Source organism: Rana temporaria, chromosome 10, assembly GCF_905171775.1.
Source record: "Rana temporaria chromosome 10, aRanTem1.1, whole genome shotgun sequence".
NCBI classification, from domain to species: Eukaryota; Metazoa; Chordata; class Amphibia; order Anura; family Ranidae; genus Rana; species Rana temporaria.
This window is the reverse complement of record NC_053498.1, coordinates 4,448,470-4,472,191: the sequence shown is the minus strand read 5'-3', so window position 1 is coordinate 4,472,191 and position 23,722 is coordinate 4,448,470. Positions and strand designations below refer to the sequence as shown.

Below are 23,722 nucleotides of genomic sequence, written 5' to 3'. Positions count from 1 at the left end.
CCAGCAGGGCTTCTGTTCAGTGTTCCGCCTATAACGGATGTCCTCTCGTCCGAGGATGTGAAGGCATCCGTGATAGGCGGAACACTAAACAGAGGCCCCCTGCGAAAATTTGTGTTCTGCCTATCACGGAACAGTCTGAGGAGGAGGCGCGGCTTTAAAATCATGGATGCCCGCAGCCTGATGGAGACTGTCATCGGCCTAGAAGACGACCCCCAACTTTGGATGCATTTTTTTGCATCCAAACAGTCGTCTTATACGCCGGAAAATACGGTACCTCCATCAGGGTTAGGGTCAGGGCCGTTTTAATTGCATCATGGACCCCTGGGCAAAGCAATGCACTGGTGGCCCCTACCAGCCTGCCCCAATTTACGCACCTACTCTCAAGAATTAAAGTATAAATAGTTGATAGGATTAAACATATATTTATTAAAACCTAAAAAAAAATATAAAAAGCCTTCCATAAATCAAAGACGAATCAACACAAAGAGCCACAGTACAGGGGCGGAGGCCCGAAGGGCATAGTACAGGGAGGTCAGGAGGGCACAATACTGGGACACTTGGCTGGCCACCAATGTAAGGAACATTCTTGTCACTGGCCACCAATGTAAGGGACATTCTTCCCACTGATCACCAATGTAAGGGACATTCTTCTCACTGATCACCAATGTAAGGAACATTCTTCTCACTGATCACCAATGTAAGGAACATTCTTCTCACTGATCACCAATGTAAGGAACATTCTTCTCACTGATCACCAATGTAAGGGACATTCTTCCCACTGATCACCAATGTAAGGAACATTCTTCTCACTGATCACCAATGTAAGGGACATTCTTCCCACTGATCACCAATGTAAGGGACATTCTTCCCACTGACCACCAATGTAAGGGACATTCTTCTCACTGATCACCAATGTAAGGAACATTCTTCTCACTGATCACCAATGTAAGGAACATTCTTCTCACTGATCACCAATGTAAGGAACATTCTTCTCACTGATCACCAATGTAAGGAACATTCTTCTCACTGATCACCAATGTAAGGGACATTCTTCCCACTGATCACCAATGTAAGGGACATTCTTCCCACTGATCACCAATGTAAGGATCATTCTTCTCACTGATCACCAATGTAAGGGACATTCTTCTCACTGATCACCAATGTAAGGAACATTCTTCTCACTGATCACCAATGTAAGGGACATTCTTCCCACTGATCACCAATGTAAGGGACATTCTTCCCACTGATCACCAATGTAAGGAACATTCGTGTCACTGGCCACCAATGTAAGGGACATTCTTCCCACTGATCACCAATGTAAGGGACATTCTTTTCACTGGCCACCAATGTAAGGGACATTCTTTTCACTGGCCACCAATGTAAAGGGACATTCTTCCCACTGATCACCAATGTAAGGGACATTCTTTTCACTGGCCACCAATGTAAAGGGCATTCTTTTCACTGGCCACCAATGTAAGGGACATTCTTGTCACTGGCCACCAATGTAAGGGACATTCTTGTCACTGGCCACCGATGTAAGGGACATTCTTTTCACTGGCCACCAATGTAAGGAACATTCTTCTCACTGACCACCAAGTTGAGGGACATTTTCCCAATGGCATCCAATTTATTTTAGTAAGGGTCACCCAAGACCTGAAAATGAAGGGTTTCTCTGGGGTAAGAAGTTTAAGAAAGGCTGCTGTATAGTAATCGAGGAGACAATGTCCCCCTTCAGCGTGGCATGGGGGGTGGATAGGAGTCCCAAAAATTGTCTGAACCGCATTTCAGCAGAGAATTCAAGTCACATCCATGTTTGAAGTCTCTGCATCTCGTTGTCTTATTGCCGTTTCGGCTTTAATATTCCAATGGAAGTATTTACATCTAGGTCACTTTGCTCGTACTTTTAGTTGGGAAATACAATTATCTCTTTCCGCGCTCTCTCTCCGAGTTATAAAATCTTGGGCTGCAAAAATATAATTCAGGAATATGGATATCTCTCTTTGCTAAAAAAATAAAAAAAAACACGAGCGCGAGCTTCTCGGTACCACCCCGGGCGCTACTTCGTTTTTAGATGTGATTATGCAAAACTCTGATGATCGACTCAATTTAATTTAGCAGCTGCTTTCCAGAATTATGTAAAATCTCCTGTTCCTCTCTCTCTCTGCGTATTGCACGCGCAATATTGTAAGGTCTATATGTTTGTTTTTCTCCCAAGGAACAGAAGCGTCTGATGATGTGTGCTATAAGGGAGCTCGGGAACCAACGCAATGTTCCGGGGTGATTGATGGACGTAAACGGCGGGAATATTCACATCGCTCAGACCTGGAGGCCCTCGGGGGTCGTTCTGATCTCGGCGCAATATTTCATGCATGGCTAAAATGAGCTGCCTTTTTTTTTTTTTTTATATGACTAACATGAATGAAGAATTTAGCATTGCGTATGTAAACCACATTTGCATATAGTGGCATAGCAATCGAATACAATTCAAGGGAAGGTAATGGGCAAACAAGAGTAGACCTTGGAACTTAGTTGAGGTCTGAGTAGACCTCTATGGTAGGGGTGTAAACACAACGGCCCGGATTCACAAAGCACTTACGCCGACGTATAACAAGTTACGCCGACGTAAGTGCAAATGTGCGCCATCGTATCTGCGTGCCAGACCCACAAACAGATATCCGCCTAAAAACAGGCTTCACCCCGCCGACGTAGCTTGCACACGCCGGCGTAGGGTGGGCGCACATTTAAGCTGGGTGCATGGTGCCGCTCCCATTGATTAGCCATTCAAACATGCAAATGAGGGAAATACGGCGATTCACGAACCTGCGTGCGCCCGACGCAGGCGCGCGTAAGTTGTACGTCCGGCGTAAAGTTATTCCCCATAAAGGAGGTGCAACCCAGCAGCAGACATACAAAGGTCTGCACCAGGGTACACAAGCCGACGTATTTTACGTTGGACGTGTGTCTGGCTGGGCGTAGGTTACGTTCACGCCGTACGAAGTGATCCGGCAGAGTTTAGGCAGTTGTTCCGACGTGGTTGTGAGCATGCGCAGGGGAATGCGTCCACGTCACGGCGCATGCGCAGTTCGTGATGCGTATCTATCTGGCGCTCGGACCATCATTTGCATGGGGTCACGCCTCATTTGCATGGGTCATGCCCACTTCCACCTACGCCGGCGTACGCCTTCGAAACCCAGCGCAGCGTTGGGAGCACTGGCTTGCTGAATTCATTGCTTGCTTCTCTGCGCTGCGTTGGCGTAGCGTACATTGGTTACTCTACGGCGGCGTAATGTGCGCCCACACTCTGTGAATCTGGGCCAACATCTCCCCGTTCTTCCTAGTGACATGTCACTGATCAATGTTCCCTCTCATCGGGAGCAGCGATCAGTGACATGTCACTCGTAGCCACATCCCAGTTAGAATCACTCCCTAGGTCACAGTTAACCCCTTCAGCGCCCCCTACAGGTTAACCCCTCCGCTGCCACTGACATTTTTACAGTAATCAGTGCACTTTTATAGCACCGATCGCTGTAAAAATGACAATGGCGTCAAGTGTCCGATGTGTCCGCCAAAATGTCGCAGTCATGATAAAAATCGTTGATCGCCGCCATTACTGGTAAAAAATATATATATTAATAAAAATGCCATAAAACTATCCCCTATTTTGTAGACACTATTAGCCAGATTCACGTAGATCGGCGTATCTTTTGTCCGGCGTAGCGCATCCCATTTGCACTACGCCGACGTAACATAGTGAGGCAAGGCCAGTATTCACAAAGCACTTGCGCCGTAAGTTACGTCGGCGTAGCGAAAATGGGCCGGCGTAACCCCGCCTAATTCAAAGTAGGCAGGTAGTGGGCGTGCTACATTTAAATTAACCGTGACCCCATGTAAATGAATCACGTCGCAAATACTCCCTACGATACGACGGCTCAATGCTTTAGACGAGAACCTAACTTACGCCCAGCCCCATTCACGTACAACTTACGTAAACAACGTAAAATCCGACGGCACTTCCGACGTCCATACCTTTGCATGGGCTGCGCCATCTTTTTGGTGGTTTATCTTTACGCCGGAAAAACACCTTGCGTAAACGGCGTAGCTTACTGCGATGGACGTACGTTCGTGAATCGGCGTATCTTGCTCATTTACATATTCGACGCGTAAATCAACGTAAACGCCCCTAGCGGCCAGCGTAAATATGCACCCAAGATACGACAGCGTAGGAGACTTACGTCGGTCGTATCTTAGCAACAGTGAGGCGTATCATTTTAAGAATGAGTGCAAAGATACGACGGCGCACATTCGGACTTAAGACGGCGTATCTACTGATACGTCGGCGTAAGTCTCTCTGAATCTGGCCCTATAACTTTTGCGCAAACTAATCTTACTAATTTTACGCTTATTGCAATTTTTTTTTTTTTTTACCAAAAATATGTAGAAGAATACGTATCGGCCTAAATTGAGGAATTTTTTTTTTTATATATATATTTTTGGGGATATTTATTATAGTAAAAAAAAATAAAAAATGTTTTAATTGTCGCTCTACTTTTGTTTATAGCGCAAAAAATAAAAACTGCAGAGGTGATCAAATGCCACCAAAAGAAAGCTCTATTTGTGGGGAATAAAAGGACGTCAATTTTGTTTGGGAGCCACGCTGTGCGACCGCGCAATTGTCAGTTAAAGCGACGCAGTGCCGAATCGCAAAAAAGTGGCCTTGTCTTTGGCCAAGCCAAATGGTCCCGGGGCTGAAGTGGTTAATACTGGCTGCAGGATCTCAACCGTCCCTCCACCTGATACTGGGATTAACAAGACTACCGGTCAGGAAACCGGAGTGACGTTTGGAATCTCCTGGCAGACCTGACACCAACTAGCCATCTCCATATTCATGCGCCCTCTCCGTTGCCATCATCTTCAGCAGTTGTGACGCTGAATTGAAAGTGGTTTAAAGTTATTGAGCATAACTAGTGTAGTAGAGCAGAGGTTAACCAGATTGGAGACCATTAGGTAATGGAGATAATGGGTAATGTTCCCCGTGGGGGAGTCAAAGGAACTGGAAATGTTGAAATGGGTACAGGATCTTATATCATAAATTGGCACCCCGATATGACAAGCTATGAAATTAGAATTGCCCCCAATTTTGGTAGATGAAGAGCATGGTTGGTAAGCAATGATGTACCTGAGACTTTGGAATGGCGAGGGTTACATTCTCTCTCTCAGCGAGATGAAAAAAAAGAAGAGCAGCACAAAGGAGTGAAGTTAATTAAAGCGGTGAAGATGTGGGCTCTATAATAAACCCATGTCTTGCCGCACTTTTATAGGCTTCCATAATTTGCCTCCCTTCTCCCAGCGACGTGCGCACACACGCTGTAGGTCATTAAGTCCCCGGCCGCCCGAGTCTGCTGTCAGCATGCACAGAGAACACAACCAGGGCGACGGCGCTCCAAACCGCCGGCCCCTTTTTCTTTTTTACGGCTCTCTTTTTTTTCCCCCTTTTTAATTGGCCTCTTTACGATGTGTGAGTAAAATAGATTGCTGGATCTCTGCAGTTTTATCACCCCGCCGTCCCTGTAGGCTTGGCACAGAAGGGCTGAACGAAAGGAAAGAAGAGTAAACTTTCGTCTGTCGCACCTTGGTGGGTTGATGAAGTCGGCAATGATACCTGCCAGCGTTTGCGTGGGTTTCCTACCAGACACATACGCGGCATTAAACGCTCGCTCAGGATTATGGGAGCTACAGACATCCATTTTGTTTTCTAGAGGCGCAAGATGGCAGTCAGAAGATCCGTATGTCAAACTACGTTGTTCTGAGTGCTTTGGGCAAAAGCATATGGTCCTGTGTTGGACGAGCATGTACGTTTATATTCTGAACAGGCCGAAATGCCACCACCTTTATCACAGGGAAGCAATGGTGGCCGGTGCTGAGAATTTATTCCTCTTTCGAGATCAGTTGGCTAGAAGGTGTCTTGTCACCTGAGGTCAGGTGACAAATGCACTCCGTTGGGATCAGGAGTGCACCGCTAAGGTAACGCGGACCCTAGGACTGACTGCTGCGGATGGAACTCTGGGAGGTTCAGGAAGGCAGGTCCACTGGAGCACCAACACGGGAGCTAGAGCATAGATTTCCCAGGGCGCAAGTCTAAGAGCCAGCAGGTGTTAACCAGAGCCTCTAGTGGTGAGAATAGACTGCGCTGCAACTGGCTCCAGGTCGCGGCCCCCCAGGGTCTCCATGCTAACGCTCAGGGTAGACTACAGGGAGGTAGAGTGGAAGCAGCAGACTGCGACAAGAAAGGTTAGTCAGGGGATAGCCAAAAGTCGTTGGAACAAGCAAGTAAGAATAGTCAGGAGATGGCCAAAAGTCGGGGTAACAAGCAGGTAAGGATAGTCGAGAACAAGCCAAGATCGGTAACTGGAATCAGACATAGAAGACACAGCAAGTCGCACATGAAAGCTAAACACACAATATTGATCAGCACGGCTGGCTTGCAGTGCACAGGTTAATATAGAGTTCTCTGATAGGGGCTGGGGTGGAGCCATGCTTTAAAGGAGAGATTACTTAAGCAGCCAGGTGAGAGTGGCTGGCCTCTTAATCTGAGCACATGGAGAGGTAAGCTGACAGACAAACATTACTGCCTATCCATGACACAGGGTTTCAGTTGACCAACTGAGCACTTACATTTTAGTTATTTTGGCTCCCTAGTAATCGGCGGAGCAGTTTGCGATTGCTTTGGACTGTTCGAGGCTTCACTGGCTGTGGGTTCGACTGCTTCCCCCTGCCTTCTTTAGGATTCTAGAATGTGATGAGCTGGAAGAGGCAGACCCACAACCTGAATATGACTAGAGCCGCACGTTTGAAGAGTGTTGTGAAGACCGTGTATGACTAGAACATGGGTGGTGAAGAGTGTTATGAAGACCTTGTGTGACGACTAGAGCCCAAAGTTGAGGAGTATTGTGAAGACCTTCTATGTCTAGAGACAGGTGTTTGAAGAGTGTAATGAAGACCTTGTATGACTAGAGCTGGATGTTAAAGAGTGTTGTGAAGACCTTGTATGGCTAAAGTTGAAGAGTTGAAAGGTATTGTGAAGAACCTGTATGTCTAGGCCTGGATGTTGAAGAGTATTGTGAAGACCTTGTATGACTAGAGCTGGATGTTGAAAAGTGAAGGCCTTGTATGACTAGAGCCGCACGTTTGAAGAGTGTTGTGAAGACCGTGTATGACTAGAACTGGATGTTGAAAGGTGTCGTGAAGGCCTTGTATGACAAGAGCTGGATGCTGAAGAGTATTGTAAAGACCTTGTATGCTTAGAGCTGGATGTTGGAGAGTGTTGAGAAGACCTTGTATGACTATAGCCAGACATTTAAACAGTATGGTGAAGACCTTGTATGACTAGAGCTGGATGTTGAGTGTTGTGAAGACCTTGTATGCTTAGAGCTGGATGTTGAAAAGTGTTGTGAAGACCTTGTATGACTAGAGCTGGATTTTGAAGAGTGTGGTGAAGACCTTGTATGACTAGAGCTGTATTTTGAAGAGTGTGGTGAAGACCTTGTATGACTAGAGCTGGATTTTGAAGAGTGTGGTGAAGACCTTGTATGACTAGAGCTGGATTTTGAAGAGTGTGGTGAAGACCTTGTATGACTAAAGTTGAAGAGTTGAAATGTATTGTGAAGAATCTGTAAGTCTAGGCCTGAAAGTTGAAGAGTACTGTGAAGACCTTTTATGTCTGGAGCCGGGTGTTGACAAGTTAGACTATCCTGAAGACCATGTGTGACTAGAGCTGGGCATTGTAGAGTATTGGAAAGCCTTTGTATGTTTAGAGCCGGACGTGGAGTTCATCAACATTTCTAAGGCTATTACCGCTCTTTTATAACCCATTCCGTTTTTTCTGCAAATCCTGCAAGATTCAGCAGAGACGCAATGTTATAAGGTGAGATATGGGAAAGGATGATAGAAAAATGTGTATTTATGATGTTTACCGGCTTCACGAAGAATCATCTCTCAATGTGTCATCAACAAGATTTTCTCTTTTTTTCTTTCTGTCTAAATAAATAAATCCGCTGACAGCTTTTTGCTTCGAGGCTTACAGGTTTTGGCCAGAAGTAAGCTTGAAAGAAAGACTTCGGGGAAAAAATGCTTTAATCTGGTAACTGTACGAGGCAATAACCTGTAAAGCTAGTATTCAGTATATGAAATCCTTTTTTTAGTTTGAAAGCTTTTATTTTTTTATATTTCCCGCATTTACATGTAGATCGGGGGCCGTCCAGCAAAGGATGACAGTTATCGGGTCTGGTACAAACCATACAAGACCGCCGGAGGCAGAGGCGGCTCTAGGCTTTGTGAGGCCTTAGGCAAAACTTGACATGGGGGCCTACTCACACCCATGATGGGGAAAAATAATTCAAGGACAAGAGCCTCTTCCCCACAACCCTGGCCGGTGATTGTGGGGGTCTGAGGGCAGGGGGCTTATCGTAATCTGGAAGCCCACTTTAACAAGGTGGACCCAGATCCTGCTCTTTAATACCTAAGGGGTGGGGGCCACCCGGTGATGTCACCTGCTGAACCCGCCCCCTTGTGACATCATTGACTGAGGGCATGCTGGGTCATTGACGTCACAAGGGGTGGTGTCACCGATATTCACTGGTTGTTAGGGACGTTGGCGGGCCCGCTCCTGAGTCAGGGCTCGTAAAGGCTGCCTGAGCACAGCAACGTTAAGGTCCCCTGTCCCTCAAAACTGGGGTAATGCATTGGGTAAGTTAGGCGGCCGCGGGGCCCCTGTGGGTCTGAGGCCTTAGGCGACCGCCTAATTTGCCTAATTAAAGAGCCGGAGGCTCTTACGGCAGTCAACTTTTTTGTTTATTTGGTGTAAACCTTTTTATCCAAAAGGAAAATCTGGTTTCTGTAACTTCTTAAAAACCCGTTAGGTGAAGTTGGGATTTACATTTTATGTCTAATATAACCACTTAAGCCCCGGGACCATTCGGCTGGCCAAAGACCAGAGCGCTTTTTTGCGATTCGGCACTGTGTCGCTTTTACTGACAATTGCGCGGTCGTGGGACGCGGCTCCCAAACAAAATTGACGCCCTTTTTCCCCCCACAAATAGCGCTTTCTTTTGGTGGTATTTGATCAACTCTGCGTTTTTTATTTTTTTTTGCGCTATAAACAAAAATAGAGCGACAATTTTGAAAAAAAGTTCTATTTTTTGTTATAACAAATATCCCCATTTTTTTTTTAACCACTTAAGACCCGGACCTTTAGGCGGCTAAAGGAACCGGCCAGTTTTTGCGATTCGGCACTGTGTTGCTTTAACTGACAATTGCGCGGTCGTGCGACGTGGCTCCCAAACAAAATTGGCGTCCTTTTTTTCCCACAAATAGAGCTTTCTTTTGGTGGCAATTGATCACCTCTGCGGTTTTTATTTTTTGCGCTATAAACAAAAATAGAGCGACAATTTTGAAAAAAATGCAATATTTTTTTCTTTTTGCTATAATAAATATCCCCCAAAAAGATATAAAAAAACGTTTTTTTTCCCTCAGTTTAGGCCGATACGTATTCTTCTACCTATTTTTGGTAAAAAAAATCGCAATAAGCGTTTATGGGTTGGTTTGCGCAAAATGTATAGCATTTACAAAATAGGGGATCGTTTTATTGCATTTTTATAAAAAAAAATGTTTTACTACTAATGGCGGCGATCAGCGATTTTTTTCATGACTGCGACATTATGGCGGACACTTCGGACAATTTTGACACATTTTTGGGACCATTGTCATTTTCACAGCAAAAAATGCATTAAAAATGCATTGTTTACTGTGAAAATGACAATTGCAGTTTGGGAGTTATCCACAGGGAGCGCTGAAGGGGTTATGTGTGACCTCATGTCTGTTTCTAACTGTAGGGGGGTGTGGCTGTAGGTGTGATGTCATCGATTGTGTTTCCCTATAAAAGGGAACACATGATCGATCACGGTGCCACAGTGAAGAACGGGGAAGCTGTGTTTACACACAGCTCTCCCCGTTCTTCAGCTCCAGGGACCGATCGCGGGACTCCAGCGGCGATCAGGGCCAGGGGTCCCGCGGTCACGGTGCTTCGGACCGGGTCGCGGGCGCGCGACCTGGCACTTAAAAAGGGCGTACGTGCTTGTGCCCAGCCGTGCCATTCTGTCGACGTAAATGTGCAGGAGGCGGTCCTTAAGAGGTTAAAAAAGCACATTTTTTCCTCAGTTTAGGCCGATACGTATTCTTCTACATATTTTTGGTAAAAAAAAACGCAATAAGCGTTTATTAATTGGTTTGCGCAAAAGTTATAGCATTTACAAAAAAGGGAATAGATTTATGGCATTTTTACTAGTCTTTTTTTTTTTCAAATAGTAAAGGCGATCTGCAATTTTTATCGTGACTGCAACATTATGGCGGACACTTTTGACACATTTTGGGGACTATTGTCATTTATACAGCGGTCAGTGCTATAAAAATGCACTGATTACTGTTAAAATGACACTGGCAGGGAAGGGGTTAACCACTAGGAGGGGGTCAAGTGTGTCCTAGGGAGTGATTCTAACTGTTAGGGGGAGGAGCTACTAGTGACATGACCGTGATCACTGTTCCCGATCACAGGGAACATTCGATCAGTGACTTGTCACTAGGCAGAACAGGGGAATGCCTTGTTTACAAAAGCATCCCCCTGTTCTGCCTTTGCCGACCGCAATCGCGGGCCGCCCCGGGAACATCGAGTTCCTGGGACCCACGGGCAGGGCCGATCCGTCCTATAGGCCCCGCCTGGTGAGAAGTAATTTTTGCCCCCTCACCCCGCTTCTCAACTCGCTGGCTGCATGGGAGAAGAGGTAAGAAGTCAGCACTCAGCACCCCCGCGTCTCAATTTTCTTTAATGTGACATGTCACTGTCGTCAGCGCCCCCTGCTTCTCATTTTTAATGTGCCATGTCATTTTGCTTAGGGCCCTAGGGAGGTCTGGATCGGCACTGCCCGCGGGCACACTCACGAGTGGGTGGCAAATTTAAAGGGACGTACAGGTACGCCTATTTGCCTGCTTGCGCCATTGTGTCGACGTAAATCGTCGTGCGCTGGTCGGCAAGTGGTTAAAATTTCGGTCTGAAGGCCTGCACACACACGATCGGATTTTCCAACAGGAATTGTGTGATGACGGGGCTGTTGTCGGAAAATCCGACCGTTTTGTAACAATTGTTGCCAGATTTTTCGCCAACATATGTTGGATAGCATGCTTTAAAATTTTCCGACAACAAACGCGTGTTTGTCGGATTATCCGATCATGCGTACAGAAGTACACGCATGCTCAGAAGAAATTAGTCTGCTTCAGAGTCGGAGAGCCGGTTACGAGTCCATGCTCAGTATGTTGTGGTGGTCTTGTACAGATATTCGATATTATCAGGTGGTTGAATAAAATGGACAAAAAGGAAAACTTTGGAAGGATAGCTTTGGTCCAGGGCAGAGACAACCATTTTGCCCGCATCTCTGTATTTTCTCTGTGTGTGTGTGTGATAGTTGGGATACGTGAAACGGGTATGATTTAAGTTGCAGGTTTCTTATGATTTACTGTTGTACCAGCTGAGAGGCAGATCAATTTACCTGAGATCCCTCTGACTTCATTACAGCAATAGAGCCATCCATTCTCCCCGGGCACAGAAGTGCCAGAGCTGGCAAGCAAATTGTCTCATTTGAATAGATTTAAATATTGAAAATATCTCATTTCAATAAATGTAAATGTTCACCGCAAGTTCCTGGTAGGAACTCCAACACTGAACAAGTGGCCAGGACGGGGCCAAATTCTTGTGTATCTCTTTGTCGTCTGCAGACCTTAAAGCAGAACTACAAAACTTTTTTTTTTTTCAGTTTGGATAGAGTAAGGGAGGGGTTTTTTAACCTCTGTGTCCCATTGGGGAGATTTACCTTCACTTTCCTGTCCCATAGCCAGAAGGAAGTGAGAGAAAATCTGTCACGGGGCCACGTACCTGAGGTGAGACTGAAGTAGTGGGGAGGCCTTTTATCCATCAGGTTGAAGTCACTTCCTGCGTGCCTCCTAGGCATTTTCCTGCCTTTTTCCATCAGGTTGAGGTCACTTCCTGTGCACCTCTTGGGTATTTTCCTGTCTTTTTCCATCAGGTTGAAGTCACTTCCTGTGTGCCTCCTGGGCATTTTCCTGCCTTTTTCCATCAGGTTGAAGTTACTTCCTGTGTGCCTCCTAGGCATTTTCCTGCCTTTTTCCATCAGGTTGTGGTCACTTCCTGTGTGCCTCCTAGGCATTTTCCTTGCTTTTTCCATCAGGTTGTGGTCACTTCCTGTGCGCCTCCTGGGCATTTTCCTGCGTTTTTCCATCAGGTTGTGGTCACTTCCTGTGCGCCTCCTGGGCATTTTCCTGCGTTTTTCCATCAGGTTGAGGTCACTTCTTGTGTGCCTCCTGGGCATTTTCCTGCCTTTTTCCATCAGGTTGAGGTCACTTCTTGTGTGCCTCCTAGGCATTTTCCTGCCTTTTTCCATCAGGTTGAACTCACTTCTTGTGTGCCTCCTAGGCATTTTCCTGCCTTTTTCCATCAGGTTGTGGTCACTTCCTGTGCGCCTCTCGGGTATTTTCCCACCTTTTTTCCCATCAGGTTGAGGTCACTACCTGTGCGCCTCCTGTTCATTTTCCTGCCTTTTTCCATCATGTCTTCTGCGCAGATTGGCACACTGAGGCGTCTCTGGCGCATGCTCAGTTGGCACGGATTTCCTCTTGCGGCAACACGCCATTGGTGCATGCGTAGTAAGCCCTGCCCTGGACTCTTACAAAATCCCTGAAAAGTGGAGAAATCCCTCAAGACTCCCCAACCACTAGTCCCTCCCCCACCGACTAGTGTCCCCATTGGAAGATTTCACCTGTGTTGCTTTTCTGGGGACAACCCAAAATTTGTGATTTTCTTTTGCTTTCACATTCAATGAAAATAAAACAGGACAAAGAGTGAATCTCCCAAACGAGGGCAATGAAAACTTAACGGATGTTCTAATCCCTCTCCACCCCTTCTAAACTTTTTTATTTTTCGTTTTGGGTCATGTAAAGCTTGAATCGTTTGTACTAATGATGTGGATGCCAGCGATATGAACTTGTGGAATTGTAAAAGAATGTTAAGACAAGGAATGCTTCATTATTGTATCACTCAAGTGCTGTACTATAGTAGGCCTGTACGAGGCTGAGACATCAGACTATACCTGAGGTCTTGTAACAGCTGGCTTGGGTCAGGAGTGGGTGGTGGTCTGGTGATGGCGGCCCTATTATTGGAGCGACCAAGAAGGTTCCACAGGTGCGCTCACCAAGGGTATCTGGGCTACCATTATCGGGTCCTCAGGTATGGTACAGGGCTTGTTCCAGATCTGGAACCACCAGGAGAATGAGGCTTTGTAGTGTCAGTATACTTCTTCTGATCAGGTCTTTTGGTTGAATAGTTTGAGTTAGTGGGATGGAGTTGAGCCATGCACAGTTACCAGTATGTCAACTCCCAATTGACCTTTGAAGCCCTTAAAGTGTAAGTAAACCCCCCCATTGTTTTCAGCCAATGAAGCTGCCATCTTTGCCTCTGTTTAATCTACAACTGCCATGGTGCTGCACATGTGATCAGTTATGACACCAGCCATTGGATGGTTTGACAGTTTGGTTGAGAGTACAACCAATGGGAATGTTACATTTCCGGCACATGGCGGAAATTAAACTGTTTTATGGATGGGTTTACTTCTTCTTTAAATGGCTGGTGTCATATCTGGTCCAGGTGTGCACCACCATGACCAATGCAGACCTAAATAGAGGATAAGATGACGAAGTCCTCGGTGGATAGGAGAGCTTTGTTCCATTTCAAGTGATCCTGGTATCTCGTTCAGCAAGCTTGCTTCCTGTGTAAGCATGGCAACACTATCGACCTTGCATCCTGATATGATTGGTTTATTGATTTCCCAATTGATGTTCTCCTAATACTGTACCAATGATGTGATTATAACTGATAGGAGGCAGAGACATCAGACTATGCCTGAGAGGCTTGTAACCTTTGAAGCCCTTAAATGGCTGGGGTCAATCTGGTCCAGGTGTGCAACACCATGACCGATGCAGACCTAAATAGAAGATAAGATGATGACGTCCTCGGTGGATAGGAGGGCTTAGTTCCATTTCATGTGATCTTGGTATTTTGTTCAGCAAGCTTGCTTCCCTTGTAATCATGGCAACACTAGCGACCTTGCACCCCTCGACACAAAGAATCCCTTATTTTTCTACTGATATGATTGGTTTATTGTTTTCCCAATGGATGTTCTCTTATTACAGCACTAATGATGTGATTATAACTGATAGAAGACCTCCCTCCCCCATTCCCTTCAGTTAGAGGAAGTCAGTTCAGTGGCTTTTCCCAGTATTTAAAAGGCAGAAACATGTAAAACTCTGCAATGAAGTACAATAAAATCCATGTATTGTACATAAATAACCTGGAAACTGTTTTTTTCTTGTAAAGTCTCACTATAAGTGGTTAAATCTGAGACAGCGTTGCAACCTCCATAACCAGTTTCTTCTATTTTCTCCACAGCTCCTCCTGTCTCCATCGCAGTGGTCGCTGCCGATACCCCAGCTCCATTCAGCCGGTACCAGGCCCAGAATTTCACCCTGGTGTGCATTGTGTACGGAGGAAAGCCAGCGCCACAGGTCAGTGCTAATCTTGGAGAGTCTTCTAATTGAATGTGTGATGCCATGACCAGGGTAGATGAGATGTACACCCTGACCCTTCAACTTGACTGCCACCATTTATCATACTCCAACCCTAAACCCCACTTAACCTTACTTACAATTAACGAGACCACACTTGACTTGGAGTATAACTTGCCCTAGGCAGCCATTTTATTCACAAATATTAAATATATGTGTAGCGTCCCCTAACTTTTCAGTACGGGCGCTACGCTAGAATAAGTAGGAATGGGAGGATTAGTTTACTCCCATTCACAGTTTATGAAAATTTAGGCTGTTGCCAATTTTCAGAATTTGTCCTGTGGGTCAGTCTGTGCTCCGGGGGTGCGTTATCACCCCCGGGCGGCAGCTGGCGCTAGAGGGGTTCTGACAGACCCACCTTCTCCTAGCAGCCAATCAGGGGAGGTCTTCCCTCGTCGGGCATGCTGGGAGGGGGATATATCTTGGAAACCGCCTTTTGGCCGCTCTGTTCTGTGCGGGGCCCGAGTTCCAGGTGCGGTACCCACCTTCAGGGTGCGCGCATCCATGGGCCCTGCCACCGTGACCTGCTTTACTGGGGTCATGCACCATGCGGAGCCTCATCCTAACCAAGAGAGGGGCCCCAGCGACTGGCTGGGTCCCAACCTTCTGCTGAGAGGATCCTAAGCCGGGAGCTGTGCGATGGGGAACTGGCTCGGGAGAACCTAGAATCGGAGGTTGTCCAGGAGGCCTAGACGAACCATCAGGGATCCAGTCACCACACTGCATGACAGGTATGCTCAAGCTGTCAGTGGGTGACACTATCTGAACTGACTGGGAGGACTCACTAAATCTAATTTCACAAATCTCAAATTGTCAAGCCTGTGGCAGAGGCCTGTTCCTCCCAGTGATACTTAATTGGCGCTCCGGCTGCCAGGCCTGTGATAGACGCCTGTCCGGGGGCACTTTACCCACCCTGATTGTGGTGGCGACGAATTGGGTTACATTATTGCTGAGAGCAGGCTTGCTCTCTTTCATATCCAAGTCCTGATACTAAAGTTTCTCTATGCTCATCAACTTTTTCTCTATTGTGTGTCATGTTGATGTTGGCCATGTTGGGCCTTGGAATAAAGCATTGAAAACTCAATTGCTCTTTATTCACACTCATAGCTATCACCCCTAGACCAATTCAAGAAGGTAACTTAAATAGGCCGATCCCAAACTAAACAGCGGCTCCTTCGGTGGTGAGCGCTACATATAAATAACATTTTAACAATAACAACAACTCAAATATCAGTTGCTCCCCCCCCAGTGGTCTTTGAGGGCACTTCCCCATTCCATTTTTCACTGCGGGCCTTTTACCGTACCAAGCCTCCAGCTGTGATAACACCAGCTTGGAGACAACCTGTTACCCACAGTGCCACCATCCTCAGCTAACCAGTGTTAACTGCACACACCAGGAGGCCCCTACCACCGATGAGTCCCCCACACCTCCATCTCATGGGTTAGTTACTGAAGAAGCAATCATGCAATAATAACTATGTGTCTATTTATCCTTTACTATAACTTATAATATATATATATATATATAACTATTGCATCTGTATTACTGTATATGAGTCCCTTGTTTGCTAGTATATAAGACCAGAGTGTATATTAGGCTTACAGCTATAATGCTAGTTATAAAGACAGAAGCATTGCTAGTTCAACATATATTTATTTCCTTCAAAGTAGGAACATCACATTCTAACAGAAAATGTCTATGGCCTAACAAACAATACTGGCAAATAAGATAGAATATACTCAACACTCGCTTCTCCTCCCTGGCTGAGCTCACAATGTAAAAAGAGGAGAAGGCTTTGGCCTTGGCCACATGGCTAGGCCCAAAATACAGCCCAGGCTTCCATGAGGCTTTGGCCAGCCCAGATCCTTACTCAACCTTGCATGGACGATAATAGAGACCTCTGAGTTCCAGCCACCCTCACTCATCCAAAACTCCCTCCCATTTGCCTTTGGACCAATCACTGTTCATAGGGCAGCCCTTCCTCCATTTGATTGTTCTCCAACAGTTACCACCATCAAAGACCACCACCGCCAGTTGTCCGCTGCCATGACATATCCTGCTGCACCACCTAAAATAAAGAGAAAATTAAAACGAAAACAGGGAGGGCAGGTGGGAATCTCCTCCTCTCAACTTTTCCCCTTGCAGTGTTGCCTGGGTAATCCTTCCTGCCCCTTAAATAAACTAAACTCCTCCTATCCATAACTTTTCCTCCAATCCACTAATCCTCACTTTTCCTGCACTGACTTCCTTAACCCTTGCTGCCCCCTTATCACTCCTGTCACGCCGGCCCTCTGCTAGCTCCTTTTTAATTTTCTCGCTCCGGGCCTCTCTTCAGCATGAAGCTTCAGATATGAGTGAATGAGGAATTTGGTTGGTATTCTAGGTTTGCAAGCCATTATCCATCCTGTTTAACACGCCGATGTGCAAAATGGCGGAGGATGCCAACCTATTCGAAATCACGTCAGCCAATCTGACCCCAATAAATGAAAATCCGATCTGCTGCTACGTTTTGCACATCATCAACATGGCCGCCTGCTTTTAAGATAAAAAGCCTCATCATATTGCAGAAGTCATGGATGAGTGAGTGAGAAACTTATATAGCGCAACACATGCAAACTGAATCGCCTCTGGGCGCTTGGTATCCATTCCCTGGGCCCTCAGAAGAGATGGGTCTTGATCTTTCTCCTGAAGGCCAGGTGGTTTACCTCCAATCGGATGCTGGTTGGTAGAGCATTCCATAGTCTGGGTCCTTGGACCGCAAATCTTCGTTCTCCTTTGCCCTTTTCTGGCTTTGGGTATCTGGAGTAGATTTTGGTTGGTGGATCGCAGAATGCGATTGGTGTTGTGAGCTTTTAGTTTCTCGCATAGATATTGGGGGGCATTTCCCAGAATACACTTATACGTTAGACAGAGAGCTTTGAAAGTGATTCTGTCTTTTGATCTTCCAAGGCAGCTGAGAAAACATTGCTGTTGTGTTCTAGGATGAAAGGTTGCTATGACAGAAGTTCTATACAAGGGTGAAAAACAACACTCAGCGTCTGGGTATCTTGGAGAATCTGTGGTGTCGCTAATTTGCCAAGCCTGGAGCTGTTATACGGCCTGATTGCAGTGGAGAAGCCCGGAAAAGTCCGGCTGGAGGGTGAGACTAGGAGGGGTGCTCCTATTGTCAAAGCTCAATTGAATAAGCTGAAGTTAGAAGCTGATTGGCTACCCAGTACAGCTACACCAGATGGACCCACCAATTTCCTAAAATGGCCCTGAGAGAGTCCAGCCTTTAAAGAAATGGGGAGGGGGCATGCATTAGATTGCCCATTGATGGACCCACTAATTTCTTAAAATGGCCTTGAGAGAGTCTGGCATTTTAGGAAATGGGGAGGGGGGTGTGGGGCACACATTAGAGGGCCCACTGATGGATCAGATGTACCATTTGTGGGCCCACCAATTTCTTTAAAAGGCCTTAAGGAAGTCCAGCCTTTAAAGAAATGGGGAAAGGGCATGCAATAGATTAGATGGCCTATTCATGGACCAGATTGACCCACTCATTTCTTAAAATTGCCCTGAGAGAGTCCAGCCTTTAATGTGTGCCCCCCTCCCCATTTTTTTAAAGGCTGGACTCTCTCAGGGCCATTTTAAGAAATGAGTGGGTCAATCTGGTCCATAAATGGGCCATCTAATCTAATGCATACCCTTTCCTCATTTCTTTAAAGGCTGGACATCCTTAAGGCCTTTTGAAGAAATTGGTGGGCCCACAAATGGTACATCTGATCCATCAGTGGGCCCTCTAATGTGTGCCCCCCTCCCCATTTTTTTGGAGGGCCCATTGATGGATCACTTGGACCATTGGTGGGCCCGTCAATTTCTTAAAAATGCTTTGAGGGAGTCCAGCCTTTAAAGGGGAAGGGGCATGCATTAGATGGCTTATCAATGGACCCACCAATTTCTTAAAATGGCCTTGGGGGGGAGTCTGGCATTTTAGGAAACGGATAGAGGGGGGCACACATTAGAGGGCCCATTAATGGATCACATGGACCATTGGTGGGCCCGCCAATTTCTTAAAAAGGCCTTGATGGAGTCCGGCATTTCAAGAAATTGGGAAGGGGGCATGCATTGGATGGCCCTTTTACGGACCAGATGGACTCACCAATTTCCTAAAATGGCCCTAAGAGAGTCTGGCATTTAAGGAAATGGGGAGAGAGGGGGGCACACATTAGAGGACCCACACATGGATTACATGGACCATTGGTGGGCCCGTCAATTTCTTACAAAGGCCCTGAGAGAGTCCAGCCTTTAAAGAAATGGGGAAGGGGGCATGCATTAGATTGCCCATTGATGGACCCACTAATTTATTTTAGGAAACGGGGGGAGAGAGAGGGCCCATTGATGGATCACATGGAACATTGGTGGGCACGTCAATTGCTTAAAAAGGCCTTGAGGGAGTCCAGCCTTTAAAGAAATGGGGAGGGGGCATGCATTAGATTGCCCATTGATGGACCAGATGGACCCACCAATTTCCTAAAATGGCCCTGAGAGAGTCTGGCATTTAAGGAACTGGGAAGGGGGACACACGTTAGAGGGCCCATTGATGGATCAGATGTACCATTGGTGGGCCTGCCAATTTCTTAAAAAGGCCTTGAGGGAGTCCATCCTTTAAATAAATAGAGAGGGCCTTTGATGGACCATATGGACCCACCAATTTCCTAAAATGGCCATGAGAGTGTCCAGCCTTTAAAGAAATAGGGGGGGGATGGACCTTCTAATTACTTAAAATGGCCCTGAGAGAGCTTGGCATTTTAGGAAATGGGGAGGGGGGTGGCACACATTCGAGGGCCCACTGATGGATCAGATGTACCATTTGTAGGCCCACCAATTTCTTCAAAAGGCCTTGAGGAAGTCCGGCATTAGAAGGACCTGATGGACCCACCGATTTCATAAAATGACCTTGTCCTTGTTGGCAAATCCTGTCCACGTGTTCATATAGGCAGAGTAGGAAGATCTTACCAATAGGGATACAGAACCCCAAAAAATTGGTTTTGGCTTTAGGTGAAAAATGGCTTCCTCCCACGCCCGCCACTTTTTTTTAAATGACATTAAAATCACGATCAATTTTAATTGATAACTGTCTAGTAACCTGTCCTTCCCCCCCCCTCTGCCAATGTCACTATATCAATGTGAGCCTTCATGCTGCGTTTTTATAATTGCCACCGCGTTCCCCCTGTCACTCGTGATTTGCGCGCCGGCGTCGCGCTCGTTTCGATAAATATTTTTTCAGTCGACACTTCTAGATAAAAACAAAAGCCGGAGCGGAGAAAGGAGCAAACATCATTACGACTTCTTTTTCCTTCCGCCTGCTTCTTTTACCGCGCCGAAAATCTAGGCAGGCGGGCCTCCTATTGACAGAATCGACCCGCTAAATTAATACATCTTAATGTGCTTTTGCAGATTTCTATCGAGCTCTGTGTTTTTTTTTTTTCTCCTCACCCCGGCGAAACGGCGAGGGCTTTTTATCCTCTTCTCTCCAATTCCCCTTTGCGTTTTCCAATCAGTGCATCGCTTGTTTTGTGTTCCACGCTCCCCATTCTGCCTATTATTCATCCTCTATAGTCGGAATGCATAATTTGGTCCTTTGCCCCCTCTGCAGCGAGCGCCGTTTGACAGATGCATTGCTATGTTAAAACACTGTTGAGAGGGGGTTAGGGGGGGGGGGGAGGGGGAGAACCACACATTTGAACAACCCGTGACTTATCATGTCATTCAGATTGGGAAAAAAAAAACGATTTGATATTAAATATCATTATTCTCTTTCTTTTTTTTTTTAAACCCTCTTAAAGCTGAATTCTCTCCGGCAAACCAGCACCATTAATGTAACCGTAATGGCACCTGAAAGACTTTAGTAGCGAGGAGGCGGCATTTGTGCTGCGTAATTGGCACTAGAAGAGGCATTTTGTCCTGCGACTCCCGCTGTTAATGCATCGAGTGACTTTCCAGTGATATTATCACGCGGCTGTGTACACACCTGACTGCACGGGATGTGTGTGCCGGGAGACGGGGGATCGCATTATCATCGCCCTCGGTATTCTTAAAGGGAACCTTCTCCCGAGAGGATGGTGGAGGTCCCGGCCATCGATGACTTCACAATCTGCCTGGGTGACCCTCCGGTGTCGGGCAGGGCTGGGACAAAAAAATTGGCCCTGGACTTCATCCAGACTGGCCGCCCACTTTGACAGGTCTCTTCTAGGGTGACCACCTTTCCAAACTACCATTCAGGGACACCCTCCCTTCCCACAAATCAGTTTGTGCTGTAACTCATCACAGCACAGTGATTGGACACAAGAGGCGGGATTTATGATTTCTCCAATCCAGTGGCGGCTGGTGCCCAACATTTTTGGGGGGGGGGGCGCAAACGGGAAAAAAAAAAAAAACAATTGCAGCCTCACTGTGACCATCGAATGCAGCCACTGTGCCATCAAATGCAGCCACTGGGCCCATCAAATGCAGCCACTGGGCCCATCAAATCCAGCCACTGTGCCATCAATTGTCACCACTATGCCATGCCATCAAACGCAGCCACTATGCCATCAATTGTCACCACTGTGCCATGCCATCAAATGCAGTCACTGTGCCATGCCATGAAACGCAGCCACTGTGCCATGCCATCAAACGCAGCCACTGTGCCATCAATTGTCACCACTGTGCCATGCCATCAAACGCAGCCACTGTGCCATCAATTGCCACCACTGTGCCATGTCATCAAACGCAGCCACTGTGCCCTTTGTCGTCACTGTGCCCAGTATAATGCCCATTGATGCCACTGTGCCCAGTAAAATGCCCATTGATGCCACTGTGCCCAATATAATGCCCCTCCCTCCCCGCCCGGCACTTACCTTTCTGCGGGTCAGCCATCCTCCTTCCACGTCCCTTGATGTTTTCTCCCGCCCTCGATGACGCTTCAGCCAATCAGGATACCGGTAACCAGAACCGGCGAACCTGATTGGCTGAGACTCCTGTACTCGGAAAGGCACTTCTGCACAGTCAACCAGCTGCCGTTATTCAGGTGGCCGGCGCTCGCCGTCCGGCCATCTGAATAGTCGGCGGCAGCGGCCGGCAACAATAACATAGATTCATGCAATGCATAAATCTATGTTATTTCAATGGCGGTGCGAGAGCCCGAGGGGGCGGCGCTCCAGCGCCCTCTATAGACGCACCGCCATTGCTCCAATCACAAGCAGGGGGCGGGATTGTGCTCCTCCAGGCACTCCCGGCCAGGACAAGTACTGTCAGTGAGTGAAGCGGTGATGTGGCGGCCTTTTATGGGGGCATGAATGGAATGAATGTGCCCGGGACAGACCTGCAAAATGCGGGACTGTCCCGGGCAGTCAGGGATCCGTGGTCACCCTAGTCTCTCCTATGACGGTCGGACATCATATACCCCCCCCCCCCAATATCCCTGGAATAGAAGTATTATAACGCCCCTCCCCAGGTCCATGGCATGGAAGTATTCTATTCACAACCCCCCCAGGTATGAATAGAATAGACATATTTACTCACCCCAGGTCCATAGAATAGAAGAATTAAATTCACCCCCCCCCCCATAGCTCCCTGGAACAGATATATTATACTAACCCCCCTCTCAGGTCTCTGGAATAGACACTATACTCACCTCCCCAGGTCCCAGGAATAGAGGAAGTATTACCCTCGCCTAGGGCCTGGGTCTTCCACCTCCCCTCCATTCCAGGACTGCAGCCTTTGTTAGAATCTTCAGTACTCAACACCTCTGCAAATGTCAAATTCCTGTGACCCCTGGCCATATGCTGTGGTTTCATCCTCTGACCCCCCCCCCCCCATCATTGTCTTCAGTGACTTAGGGGGGGTCAGTGGATGGAACCACAATGTACAGCATTGAAAAAGGACATCCAATACACCCAGCGACTTTTAATACTCCATGCCCCCCCCCCCCCATCAATTACAGCCAGTTCATGCACAGCTCTCTCTCTCTACTCATTGTCGCCTCCCTCACACATTTACATGGAAGTTGCAGACCACAGAATCACAGAACAGGAGCCTCCAGTCCCACCCAGAAAAGCTGTGCTAAATTTCCCTGCGATACTTTATATTGATCTCTGATCAAAGGTCAAGATTTGAATGGTTTTCGAAGGGCTTCTTAAGTAGATTTTATTCAGCCAACTAGTTTACAAATCCCTGCAGCTCGGGCGTTCCTGAAGAGACAGGTGTTGGAAACTCTCGCTTATTTGTTTTTTTGGCACAAGGCCGGGGCTGTCAGTCACTCTGCAGAAATCTGGCATAATCTCAGCTACCGAAGTGAACCTATTAGAGGTAAGGAAGGATGCCCCAATAAACAGCTCAGTGGCTCCTTTTCTCTGATAACGATCCTGGAACACTCTATACAGACGTCGTAGGGCGGCATTTATAAGGTGTGCGGGGTGTAAGCCCGCCGCGGGGTTCTCCTGGCTACAGCGGCAGGGATAATCTTACCGTCGTCAATTCCACTTCATTAAAGTTACAATATCAGAAAGAAGTACCGTATATACTCGAGTATAAGCCGACCCAAATATAATCCGAGGCACCTAATTTTACCACAAAAAAAATGGGAAAACGTATAGACTCGAGTATAAGCCTAAGGTGTCCATCTGCATGCCTCACTGTGTCCCATGCCTCACTGTGTCCCATGCCTCACTGTGTCCCATGCCTCACTGTGCCCATGCCTCACTGTGCCCATGCCTCACTGTGCCCATGCCTCACTGTGTCCCATGCCTCACTATGTCCCTTGCCTCACCGTGTCCCTTGCCTCACTGTGTCCATGCCTCACTGTGTACCTTGCCTCACTGTGTCCATGACTAGACTAACGTTTAACATGGGAGTCTATGGAAGGGGTGCCCGGCTTTGAAAAATCGGTGCTCCCCAGCCGTAGGTCCCCCAGACAACAAACTTTGCACACTTGTAGAGAAGAAATGGGGCTACTTGTGT

The 23,722-nt window shown here is 47.0% G+C and overlaps 1 protein-coding gene across 2 annotated transcripts in view; it reads left to right on the top strand.

Annotated features, from left to right (window-relative positions):
• Nucleotides 1–23,722, top strand: part of IGSF21 (immunoglobin superfamily member 21) — a 465,054-nt gene that overhangs the window by 331,765 nt on the left and 109,567 nt on the right. For both annotated transcript variants that reach the window (XM_040327056.1, XM_040327055.1), the window contains exon 5: nt 14,564–14,679. In XM_040327056.1, coding sequence (XP_040182990.1) covers nt 14,564–14,679 — 116 coding nt within the window. The remainder of the gene's footprint in view (nt 1–14,563; nt 14,680–23,722) is intronic.